At 53.3% G+C, this 12,763-nt stretch overlaps 1 protein-coding gene across 1 annotated transcript in view; it reads left to right on the forward strand.

The window, feature by feature from the left end:
• The window catches only part of XKR6 (XK related 6), a 274,358-nt gene that overhangs the window by 244,824 nt on the left and 16,771 nt on the right, over window positions 1-12,763 (forward strand). Inside the window, exon 2 of the mRNA XM_059926798.1 lies at window positions 6,988-7,184. Within this exon, the coding sequence (XP_059782781.1) occupies window positions 6,988-7,184 (197 nt within the window). The remainder of the gene's footprint in view (window positions 1-6,987; window positions 7,185-12,763) is intronic.

Genomic DNA, 12,763 nt, shown 5'->3' on the forward strand with positions numbered 1-12,763 from the left:
GTGTGATATTAACTGTTAATTTTTTTTTTCTTTTGGCCGCGCTGCATGGCATGCGGGATCTTAGTTCCCTGATCAGGGATCAAACCCACGCCCCCTGCGGTGGAAGCACGGAGTCCTAACCACTGGACCACCAGGGAATTCCCTAACTGTTAATTTTTATAGATATCCTTCATCTATGTCAGGTTAAGGAAGTTCTTTTCTATTTCTAGTTTGCTGAGAGTTAAAAAAAAAAAAAAAAGAATGGATGTTGAATTCTGTCAGATGCTTTCTTTCTGCATCAGTTAATATGATATGTGGTTCTTCTTGTTAATATCATTGATTACATTTATTGATTTCTGAATATAGAATCAGCCTTACATTTCCAAGATAAACTCCAGTTGGCTATGGAGTATCATTCTTTCTGTTTATCACTGAATTTGTTTTGCTAGTATTTTGTTGAAGATATTTGCACCTATGTTTATAAGGGATATTATCTGTAGTTTTATTTTCTTGTATGGTATGTGTCTGGCTTTGATAGAGTAATGCTGACCTCATAAAGTGAGTAGAGAAGTGTTCTTTCCTCTTTTATTTTTTTGGGGAAAAAAAGTGTGTAGAATCGGGCTAGTTCTACTTTAAATGTTTGGTAGACTACTTTTTTTCTTAAAGCGGATTCTCTAAGCTTCAGGCCCCACAAAAAAACCTAGACTCAGTCCTGTTTGGGGCTTTGAGGATGAGTTGCTGTACACGATCGGAGATTTCAAAATGCTGCTTCTGAGGGTGTCATAAGAAGCAGCAGGGGCCTGTAGGTCCAGACAGGTGAAATTATTCAGCCTCCTGCTTTTGCAGAAATCACTCATTTCCCTTAGATTTAGGCAGAGCTATAGCTGACTCCCAATGGGGTAACACGATTTGGGCAAGACCTCTGATCCGCCTGAACCATGATTGACTGTGTGACTTTGGGGAAATCACTCATCCTCTCTGAGTCTCAGATGAACCAACGGGAAAAAGATGACAAATGTGTCTCCTTCACAGTGCTGCTGTAAAAGTGAAAATGTGCTCAAAAAACTATAGAGAGTTCTCCTGGAGGTATAAGGAGCTTTAAACAGCTCCATGGTTTACAAAGTAAGGGGAGGAGATAGACTTGGAAGGAGAATAGAGTGGACTAAAGGAAAGACAGGAGGAAAGCCCCTTTGGTGGGGGGGCAGTAATAGCTGCCATCCTCGGCTTCTGGTCTTCCATCTGTTTTCACAGGCATTACCTCATTTGAGCCCCGAGACTCTCTAAGGGGACATGATGGCATGCATCTATTTGTTCAACATGTCCTAGGGTCCTACTCTGGGCCAGGCATTGTATAGATGAGGACACCGAGGTTCCATGAGGGTAGGAGATGTTCCCCAAGGCAACACAGCCAGTGACAGAACTGGAAGAGAGCCCAGATGTTGGGGGAAAACAGTGATTTTCCACTGTAGTGAGGGGAGCAAGTTGGACTAAGTTTAAAAGAGAAGAGACAACTGGTCTACTTCTGAGGGGGTGTGTGGGTAGGAATTGAGAAGCACTGGCCCCAAAGCAGACTGCTGGGCTTGAAGCCCTCCTCAACCCCTTACTTAGCTGGGTAAACTGAAGCACATTTCTTAACCTCAGTGCTTCAGTTTACCATCTGTTGAAGTGAGGGTAATAGTGCATCTACCTCATACATTTGTTGGAAGGGTTAAATGAGCTAATAAGTACAAAATGCTCAGAACAGTACCTGGTACTTATGAGTGCCACATAAACACTGGGTATTATTTGTAAAGATGCTAGGCCATCCTTAAGGCTCTAAGAAGCCACAGAAGGATGGAGTTAACAAAAGGTAGGCAGAAGCTTAGAGATCCTCCCGTCTGCCCTCTGTTTTGGATGAATACAGCAGGCCCGGCCTCGGGGGTGACTTGCCCAAGGTCGTGCAGCCCTGAAACCATAGGCCAGGCCCAGCTTTCCCGAGTCCTCACTCCATGAGGACACGCTGTACGCCTGCTTTTAGATCCTTGCGTTTCATGATTCTTAGGCGAGAGTGGTGTGACAGGAGGCTACACAAAATCCAGGCGGAAGCAAATCAGGAGGAGGAGAGTTGCATGTCTTCTCTCCCGCACTACCTTCCTGGGGGAGGTGAGCTTTCTGGAACCTGCCAGGGAAGGGGAGAAGGTAAGGGAGCAGCAGCCCACCGTGTATCGCCTGCAGATGCCGTGCTTTCCCGTGGGGACTCGTCACATCTGGGCCTGCCCCTCGGCCTCGCCTGATGCCCCCTGCACCCCAACGCTGCCGCATAGGAAGGCGCAGGCCTTAGGGGGCCGCTGGTCGGGGATGAGATCACTGCGCGGAGCAGCCTTCCTGCGTGGCTTAGGGTCTGGAGCCACCTTGTGGCCACGGGCCAAGGCTGTCTTTGCACAGAGGCTGAAGGCTTAGCAAGAGGCGGCTGGCTGGGCGGCCCCAGCCGTCACCTAGACCCACTCTGGACTTTACAAGGTCTACTGGGAACCCAAGGACTTCAGGATAGAAGAGAAGGGTGCAGGAGCCAGAGGGGGTGGAATAGGTAGAAGGCCCTTGGTTGGGAATGTTGAACTGGACTCTGATTTAGCTCCTACCCCACGGTGGGTGGCTGTGTGAGCTGGTGTCCCTGGGAGGCATGATTTCCAGTTTTGGTCTCGGACTTGATCCTGGTGCACTCTGGGCTCCTAGCATCTGTTTGTTCATCGGTGGAGAGAGGCTCTGGCTTTGCCCACTCCCACCCTCATCTATTCCCATATTTGGGGATGTTCTCACAGAGGAAATGCAAGCTTGGTTTCTCTGGCAGATATTATGGTTGAACCAGCATTTCTGGGCTCGTTGTCTTCCACTGTGCTGGCCATGATGGGCAAAAGGGGCTTGTGGCTTGGGGAACATGGGGGTGGAGGGGCAGATCAAGTTGCTCCCTCTGCCCTGGTAGGGCAGACCTAGGTGAATCTGAGTGTCGCTGTTACCTTGGCCTGGGACCTGGAAGCATAGGCTTGGCTCTGCTACATAATCATTCCTCCACCTTGAGCCGCCTTCTGAGTCTAGGAGAGGTAGAGGCTGTGGTCTGAGTGTACCCCTGAGAGAATATAGATTTGTGGTCTGGCCCCTGTGGGAGTCTATGGCCCACAGTATTGTGCGTTGCAGGTGCCACATCTGGGCAGAGCTGAGTTTTGGAGCGCAGAGACCACATCTGACCTGGGAGACCCATGGCACCAAGGCTCCACCGGCCACAGGGCGGTTCTGGGAGCTGGTGTGGAGCCTCTGGACCCGAAGCCCTGCTTCATCACCTCCACCCGTGCACCCTCGTCCCCCACCGCTCTGCCTCCCGGGCCATCATCCGATCTGATTAATCTGACCCTCCCCTCTGCCCTAGATTCAGAGTCTGACTTCCCAGCGCCTCCCAACTACTTGTGACCACATGTCCTTAGGGCCGGCCTCCCACCCAGGCTCTTCCTACCGCCACTTCGTCTAGCCGGTCTTCTCTTTCAGGCCCCAAATTCTGATGTAGCTTCCCTCTCCTTTGTCTCTTTCTCTTTCCATTCTCTCCTGCAGAGCTCTCTCTGTCTCTCTGTCTCTTCTCTCTGTGTGTCTGTCTCTGTCTCCCTCTCTGTCTCTCCATCTCTGTTTCTCTCTGTGTCTCTCTATCTCACTGTCCCTGTCTCCGACTTTGTCTGTCTCTTTCTTTCTCTCTGTGCCTCTGTCTTTCTGTTTCTGTCTCTCCCTATCTCTCTGTCTCTCTGTCTCCGTGTCTCTCTGTGTCTCTCTGTCTCTGTCTCTGTGTGTCTCTCTGTCTCTGTCTCTCCCTGTGTCTCTCTGTCTCTGTCTCTGTGTGTCTCTGTGTCTCTGTCTCTGTCTCTCTGTGTCTCTCTGTCTCTGTCTCTCTGTGTCTCTGTCTCTCTGTGTGTCTCTCTGTCTCTGTCTCTGTGTCTCTCTGTCTCTGTCTCTCTCTGTGGCTCTGTGTCTCTCTGTCTCTGTGTCTCTCTGTCTCTGTCTCTCTGTCTCTGTCTCTGTGTGTCTCTGTGTCTCTGTCTCTCTGTGTCTCTCTGTCTCTGTCTCTCTGTGTGTCTCTCTGTCTCTGTGTCTCTCTGTCTCTGTCTCTCTCTGTGTCTCTCTGTCTCTCCCTGTGTCTCTCTGTCTCTGTCTTCCTGTGTCTCTCTGTCTCTGTCTCTCTCTGTGTCTCTCTGTCTCTCCCTGTGTCTCTCTGTCTCTGTCTCTCCCTGTGTCTCTCTGTCTCTGTCTCCCTGTGTCTCTCTGTGTCTCTTTGTGTGTCTCTCTGTCTCTGTCTCTCTGTCTCTCTCTGTCTCTGTCTGTCAGTGACCCCATAGCTTTATGGGTCAGGTACAACAACCTCCCTGCCCCTTTCCTAGCCCCTCCGCTGGTCCTTTGATTTTGGGAACTACAGATGGAGGCCCAGAGAGAGGCAATGACTCACGGGAAGTGGCGCAGGCAGTAAATGACAGAACCTGGAACGGAACAGAATTCAGGGCCCTGTTTCGCTTCAGAGCCTCAGTTTCCCCAAGTGTTAAATGATGACGACCAGACCTGCCCCACAAGGCACGGCAGGGCCTCCGGGAGATGCCCGGCCTGCAGTGCCTGGCGAGGCTGGCGTCCCCGGCCCCTCCACCCTGGCCCCGACACCGTCCCCGCTGCGGTGCCTCCCTCCCCTCAGTTTTCTGCAGGGTTGTTCTCTGCTCACTCCAGGGAGTGTATGTGCAGAAAATAAGGTGTCCATCCCAGCCCCCCGGGTGGGTCTTTTCAGAGATCCAGTCCCTTAAAGGCTCTTAGGAATCTCGAGAAGCAGCCGTCAGGTGTTCGTCAGGTGTCGGATGGGCTCACTGTCACCAGCACGTGTGGTTCAGGTCCCACCGATGGTTCAGGTGGGCTGCTTTGTGTCCCGATGCCCGCTCTGGGGGACCCTGGCCCACTCGTTCCTCCGTGGGTGCAGTACACGATTAGCGCACAGGAGGGAGGCCCACTGTTTGGATCTGGAGAGGAGCATCAATTACAGTTTTAAATTATTTTGCAAATGTATGTTTTTGCGTCTTTGCCTCTAAAGCATGGGCTTCTCTAACGTCATGCGAGGTTCTTGGGCAACACCCACTTCTCCCTTTGCTCCCAGGGGGCGGGGGGGTATAGAGCCCCTCCCTGTGAGCCTCTCAGAAATTCGGTGTAAACGTGGGCATGAGCTGCCTTCGCCTTGTTGCGACAGTGCCGTCCTGCAGGACTCCGAGCCCTGGGGGACAGGAGTCTTCCTTCTGCATCCACAGGCACAGGGAGATGGCGTGAACACAGACAAGCTCAGGTGTCCATGAGAGACAGAGAAGACACGAGAAGGGGGGGGCGGGGAGAGAGACCGGGCGGTGGGACAGGAGAGGCGGGCAGGACCCCATGGGCCGAGGGAGGCGGCTCGGATTTTATTCTGAACGTGATGGGAAGCCATGGGAGTGTTGAAAGAAGGTGGTGACGTGATTGCATTTGTGATTTTCACAAAGCACCTTGGCTGCTGTGCAAAGAATGGGTTGTTCTGGGGCCAGAGTGGACCCTGGGAGACCAGTTAGGAGGCTTCTGCTTCGATCCAGGAGAGAGGGGTGGTGGCGGGGACCAGGCTGGCGGTGGTGATGGGGACAGAGAGAAGGGACCGTCCAGCAGCCCCAAGTGGGCCCCTGACGGTGCTTGAGAACAGTGGGGACTCTGTAGGGGGTCAACGATGCTCTCAACCTCTGTGATTCCGGCTCGGCGGTTTAAAAGACACAGTGATATACATTCCCAGGGGACGGCCAGGGACGCAAGTGTGGTTCTGTCCTGTTGTCTGTGACCTCAGTTTATGGTGCATATTCTTGATCCTAACTAGGCCCGCAAAGCTGTGCTTTCTGAACCTTGCTCTTGTCCCGGCGCTGCCGGCTCCTCTGGGCCTGGCCTGGCCCCAGAGACGGCTGGCTGGCTTGGATGCTACCTTCCATCCTCCCCTTGACTGTGGCTTGGAGACAAGCTTCCAAAGTTTAGGTGAAAGTGAGGCAGGCCTGGGGGCTTTCTCACGTGGACCTGGATACATGCCCAGCACGCGGATTATCTCCCTAATGTTCCCACCAGCCTTGTGATGCTGCGATTCTGCTGTGTGAACGGCGAGTAACGAGGACACAGAGTTGGGTAATTCGTCCAAGGTCCCACAGTGAGCAGATGACAGAGCCGGGATTTGAACCCAGAGCCTGTGCCCTCCGCCTGTACCTGCTTCCTTTGCCCCTTGTCCCTCCCGGGTGGAGTGGGGTCAGTGGTTTGTGTGACTGAGTCCTGGGCTGCACCTGGATGGAGGCTCCGTTGCAGGCCGTCCCAGGCGTAGAGGGACGGGGGCTCCGTTGCAGGCCGTCCCTAGTGTAGAGCGGGGCACGCACGAGCTTTGGTGTCCAACAGCCTGGGGCCGGCTCCTGGTTGCTCCGCCATCCAGGTCTGGAGCCTGTGCAAGTGAGTCCCGCCTGTCTGTCCTATGTGGGAACTACACCTGCCTGTCACCTGGGACCCAGGCAACACGCAGTAGCCAGCCAGCCAGTGATACTTAGTAGGAGCTTCATAAACGCTAATTCCCTTCCCTCCTCCTCCAGAGAGGTGAAAACCCTGCAGGAAGGTTCCCCCTGGGACCCTGAACTTCAGCCAGCCCACCTGCCCCCTGAGCTCACCTGTGATGCTTCCCTGGCAGGCCTGTGAGATCACCTGGTCCCACTCTTCCATTTCTTATCTTACAGATGAGCAAAGTGAGGCCAGGGAGGGGACAACTTGCCTTGGACCCGTTCCCTGGCCTGCCCCCACCCCACCCCACCCCGAAGCCTCAGCACCCTGTCTGTGGTCCGGCAGAACCCCTGGAGCTGGTCCAAGCACCCGGAAAACCTCAGCGCCAAGGAGGGGATGCTGGTCTGTGGGGACGGCCTGACCCTCCCACAGCTCCCACGCCGACCCACGCTCTCTGTGTTCTGTCCTGTCTCTCGGCAGGTATATCCGCACCATGTACCTGGGGATTCAGAGCCAGCGGCAGAAGGAACACCAGCGACGCTTCTACTGGGCTATGATGTACGAATATGCAGACGTTAACATGCTGCGCCTCCTGGAGACCTTCCTGGAAAGCGCCCCCCAACTGGTGCTACAGCTCTGCATAATGATCCAGAAGAGCCGCGCCGAGACGCTGCCCTGTGAGTCCCCTCCCCTTCCCCAGGGCTGGGGGCGTCGCCCGTCCTGATCCCCGAGTCCTCACTCCCGGTGCGCCCCTGAGTGCGAGCCTGCCCCGCCGTCATGTGAGCAGAACAGAGCCGGGTCTCGGTGTCCCTGGAGCAGCAGGGCGGAGGGCCCTAGTCTCCCAGTCCAGGGGGAGAGGCCCCTTGTCTTGGCGCTGGCCTGAGCCACGGTGTTTGCACATATGTGGGATGGGGAAGATGCCTTAGGACAGCACGTGCCCAAGAGGCTAAATCATGTCAGGCGGCGTTAGCAGTTTTAGACGTTTTTAAGCTGTGGTGCTCTTGCTTCAAACCCATGTATAAAATGTAGAAGCCCCACTTATAAAACAGGCTCAAGTAGCTCTGTTCTAGCTAGATGGGGATGGGGGTCCAGAGCCCAGCGTACCCTGCCCACTGGCCGCACCTCCCCACTCCTGGCCCCTGTGGCCCCAGATGGTCTCTGAGCGCCCAGGGCCCGGTCCGGACAGCACTGGTCTCTACAGCAGCGGGAAGCCTCTGGGGGCCACTGGCTGCCCAGGAAGATCTTTCCACATTGGCCTCCTCTGGTCAAGGTGGAGTCTCACCCCAGGTCGCCAATGTCAGGGCAGACCCCAGGTCAGACCAGCCTGCAAGTGTCATCGTCGTGTCAGAGCCTATTTCAACAGGGCTGGAGCTCCAGCAAGGGAGAAGGTCTAGGGTGAGGAGGGGCTGGAGATCACAACACTTGGGGGACCCTGGGGACGTTTTGCCTGGGGAACACTTGAGCTATGTGAATTTCAACATTTGAAGGGATGTCAGGGAAGGATGATCGTTCCAAAGGGTCTGGAGGGAGCTACAGGGAGACCGTTATCGATTCTACGTGTGGGAGACGTTTCAAACAGCAGGAGCCATCCAGTGATAGAAAGACTGTCTCAGGAAGTAGAGAGTTTCCCGTCATGAGGAATATTCAAGCAGAGCTGTTGCTGCAGGGACTCAGCCCAGAGGTTCCTGACTCGAGAGGGCTTGAGCATGTGTGATCCGGAGTAGCAAGGCAGCTGGGGCAGAGAGTCTGTTCTCCATGCCCACCTCTCCCTGGCCAGTGGGACCTGCTGGCCTCCTGGGTCCTCACCTCTGGGCCCACAGCTCCCCAGCTGCTCCAGCGGGCCCTGGGTGCCACCAAGTTCATGAGCACCCATAGGGGGCTCTCCAGCGGGACACCCCCTTGCCCCACGTGGCCCCAAGCTCTGGCCTTTCATTGAACTGCTATGCCTCTTTGGTATAACGGGGGAGATGACAACCGTACCTAATTTTGGGGGGATGCAATGATATACGGCACGTAGAACACTTTGTTAAACTGTCCAGCTCTGCAGGCATCTAAGGGGGTGTGTATCTCATTGCCAGGGAAGTGGCGTGGGCAGGCTCCCCCATCTTCCACCCCGTGAGTCATGCTGCCCCAGCTGCCTTGCTGAGCCCACTCTTTCTGTGATCACTGCTCAGGTTATAAACGCAGAGAGGCTGGATGTGTAGTCCCCAGAGAGGAAACTCGCGGGGCAGCCGATGTTGCTTCCTAGGGGTCCTCCTGACATGGGAGCCCAGGCGGCCCAGGTCAGCAAAGGCTAAGGGGCCGCTGAGCGAGCCTTTGTGAGCAGGGGCCTGGGAGTGACAGGAGCGAGGCTACTTCGGCCTGGGCAAGCACTCCCTGGCTCTTCTGCCCACACGCCCGTCTTTCCGTGCCAGCGGCTCAGAGGTTGGGGGAGCGCTTCCCCACGTGTTTGGTGAGTGGAACAGTTATTCCTTGAAATAGACTTTCACAGTTAAATACATTTGGGGACCGCTGGGCCCGACAGAGGTCAGTGGCAATCTTTGCTCTTGGGTTGTGAGTCTCCAGGATGAGGGTGTGCAGGGCTGGCTGGGGTGATGGGAAGGAAGGAAACCGGCCGTCACTGTCATGGAGCATAGACTGTAAGCTCTTGGCATGTTCCTTTTTTTTTTTTTTATTTTAATTCCAACCCTTTATTTTATTTATTTATGTATTTTGGGGGCACATCGTGCAGCATATGAGATCTTAGTTCCCCAACCAGGGATTGAACCCATGCCCGCTGCAGTGGAAGCACGAAGTCTTAACCACTGGAGCCAGAGAAGTCCCATGTTCCCTTTCTTAACTTCTAGAATATCTGCTCATCCCTGGACCCTTGTGTTATGGTGATAGATGCCTTCCCTCTCTTTTCCCATAAAAAGCTGCATGAAATGTATGCCCTTTAAAGAAAACCAGTTTAAATATTAGAAACTGGAGGAGAGGAGAGAAAGTCTGTGAACTTGGAAGGGACGTGTTGGCGACATGGACTCTGTGAGTTCTTAGAGGGCGGTGGCCTGGAAAGATGGGGTGACTCCGCCTGCTGCTTGACAGCTGTGTGACCTTCAGCAAGTTACCGAGCCTTTCTGTTCCTCAGTTTTCTCGTTTCTGAAATGGGGATAGTATTGGTACCTACCACAGAGGGTTGTTCTGAGCATTTTTGACGTGATGAATGTCAAGGGCCTCAGGCCGCCTCTGGCCATTTTGAGGTTGGTGATGGTCGAGCTTTTACTGCAGATACACTTTCTGAATTGGACCACGAGTTACTAGTGAGATCATGGCTAACTGGCCTTGTTTGGTGGGCTTTTGGTGACACCTGTCCACTCTATACCGTTAATGCTAGTCGATGGTTAGAAAGATCACTATTGCTGTAATAGGTGAGTTTTCCATGGATCTTGCCCAATGCCAACCTCTTCCACTTTTGCTACTTTTGCCAGCTATCCACCTTTTATTCCTCTTTTATCACTGGGTTAGCAGTACAGTATTTGGCCTGCAAGATGGATTTGTATCCAATTTACCCACAAAACCAGACTCAAGTCAAAATATAATATTGGGTTAGCCAAAAAGTTCGTTCGGGTTTTTCCGTTACACCTTAAGGAATCTTATGTAAAAACCCGAACGAACTTTTTGGCTAACTCAATAGTAATAGTAATAATAAATCATGGAAATCTTATGCTAGAGTCATTTGGGTACTTCAGTGGGGTCTTCCTTAAATCTGGTGTCTTGAAAGTTTAAATAAAGATATAAAAGGGGCATGTTATCTGATACACCATTTACACTGGTAGTGAGCCTTTTGTCTGCTGAAAGCTTCACGAGGCTTCTAGGCTGTGACAGAGTTTGGAAAGCGGTCCTGAATAGTGGGAAAAGCCCGACAGAGCTGCGTATAAATTCCACCTCCGCCATTTATTGGCTTTATGACACGGGGCAAGTTGATTTCCTAACTGGGCTTCTTCATCTGTAAAGTGGGCATAATAGCTACTTTTGCGTGGTTGTGAAGGTCTAATGAGCTGCACTTACCCCTCTACAGCACCTTGGCTGGCGTATTATGGGTACTTGATACAGTCTGCCATTCAGCAAGATGCATTAAGCCAGGAGCCATACTACGTGCTGAGGGTAACAGGGAACATAACAGATGTGGTCCAGGCCCTCATGAATCTTCCATTCTCTCTTGGGAGACATAACGGAAACAGCTAGACAGCTAGCACGCTGTGGGAAGCGCTTTAAGCAAGCAAACAGGGTGCCAAGACCACAGTACATGGGGTGGGGTGTGGAGAGAGCTTATTTGGGCAGGAATGTCAGAGAAACCCTCTCCAGAGAGTTGACATTTCGGCTGAGTATAAACACTGAGGAGGAGCCAGCTATGGGAGAAGCAGATACAGCCTTCCAGGCAGAGGGAACGGCATATATAAAGGCCCTGAGATAGGAAACGCCTGGCTTGTTCTAGAAAATGAAAGGACTCAGCATAGTTGGAGGTTGGCGGTCTGGGGAAGGAGAGTGATGTGGGGAGGATGGAGAGGAAGGCAGAGGCCTGACAGCTTGGGTTTATACCAAGTGCCGCGGGGAGGGTTATGTAGGAAATCTTTTAAAGAAGATTCCCTTTCCTGCTGTGCAGGGAGGAAAACAAGAGCTGAGCCAGGAACGCCGGTTAGAGGCAGCGGTGGAGGTCCAGGGGTGAAATGATGGGGTTGGAGTGTTTGGGAGTGGAAGCCAAGTGCACAGATTGGAGGCCTGCTCTGGAGCGGAAATCAACAAGACTTAGCAGGCCTGGTGCGGGCAGTGATAGAAGGAGGGCTGGGGGTTTCTAACAGGGTATGTTGAGGTGGAGGGCACTCTACGGGGATTGGGTTTGGGGGATTGGGTCAAGAGTTAGTAGCTCTGTCACCTTTCCTGGCTTTTTGGGTTTTCTGACGCTTCCACGTGAACATTCGCGGGGTGGGCGAGCGCCACTGGCTACACCCACACAGCACCTGAGCCTGCCTTTTTGGGTTGAGCTCACCGTGAGGAGCTATCCTCCTTACAGGGCTCTGAAGACCACTCGCCCGTGGCCTCGCGACCCCACTTGTCAGGCACCTGCTCTGCTGTAGGCAAGATGCTGTGTCAGGAATGGGTTTGCAAAGATACCTACCCTTCGGTAGGTGTTCTTAAACACCAAGCCCTTAAGCATTGGTTTTCTTTTAAACAAACGTTGAGCTGTAAGATCCAAATAGGCCTCTGTCTCTCCATCCCTTTGGTGTTAACCTCCCTAATCGTTTTCTTCTTTCTTAACCTCACTTGTCGCCTCCTCTTACATCAGAAGCCCACCAGTGGCGTGTACCTTAGCTTCACATTTGCTCCTTTCTCCAGCAAGAGAGCGCTGCAGAGAGGCAGGTGTTCGTCCAGTTTCTCTGCTCCCATCTGTACCTTTTTCTTCAGCTGCCACCCCAGGAGCTCTTCCTCCTTTCCCGAGTGAGGACAGAAGTCATCCCAAGGAAGCATCAGCTCCCTCTCTGGGCTTCCTCTCCGGATCAGGTTTCCATTTTGCGTGAGGACTAGGCTTCCAGGTTCCGGTTCTCAGGGGAGCGGAGGCCAGGGTCTGCTTCTCGGCTGTGGGGTTGGTTAAACGGCCCTCCCTGCCTTCCCCTCCCCACAGCGAAGGACGTCCATGTCTCTCCCCTGGGGAGATTTCTTTTCTCTAACGTGAAAAATGCTGTCCTGTCTCTCCAGTCCTGCTCGTATGGACATTGGCTGTTACCCTCCAAGTCTGGGACACAAAAGTTGGCTACTTGATCATTTAGGATTTTGGTTACACTTAGGTGGAGCTGCCACCCAGGAAGTGATGGTGATCTGGTTGTGCGGCCCGTGACCACAGATCTGTGTTCTACACCAGACCTGTGAATTTCCTACTCACTTTCCTCATTACCAAGAAGTAAAATTTGTTATTGAAACAGCCCTTTCACTGCATCAAACACCGTCAGATAATGAATCACCTTGTGCAGAGTTACGGGGGGTTTCGGTGCCCCCCGATCCCCTGCTGTGTGAGCCACCGCCGGACTCAACCCTGGTGGAGTAGCCCCCTTCTCCCTGACTCCCCCTGGCCCTCACCCCCGCCCCGAGCTGAGCTGGAGCCGCTAGCTCTGAGAGATGCTCTGGGCTTTCAGACCAGGTTGGTACCAAGATCTTCCAGCCTCCGATCTCAGCTCCAGGCTGCTCGTGCCGTTTCTCGGTCTTAGCCTCCAGGATAGATAGA

Source organism: Balaenoptera ricei, chromosome 6 (assembly GCF_028023285.1).
Source record: "Balaenoptera ricei isolate mBalRic1 chromosome 6, mBalRic1.hap2, whole genome shotgun sequence".
Taxonomy (NCBI): Eukaryota; Metazoa; Chordata; class Mammalia; order Artiodactyla; family Balaenopteridae; genus Balaenoptera; species Balaenoptera ricei.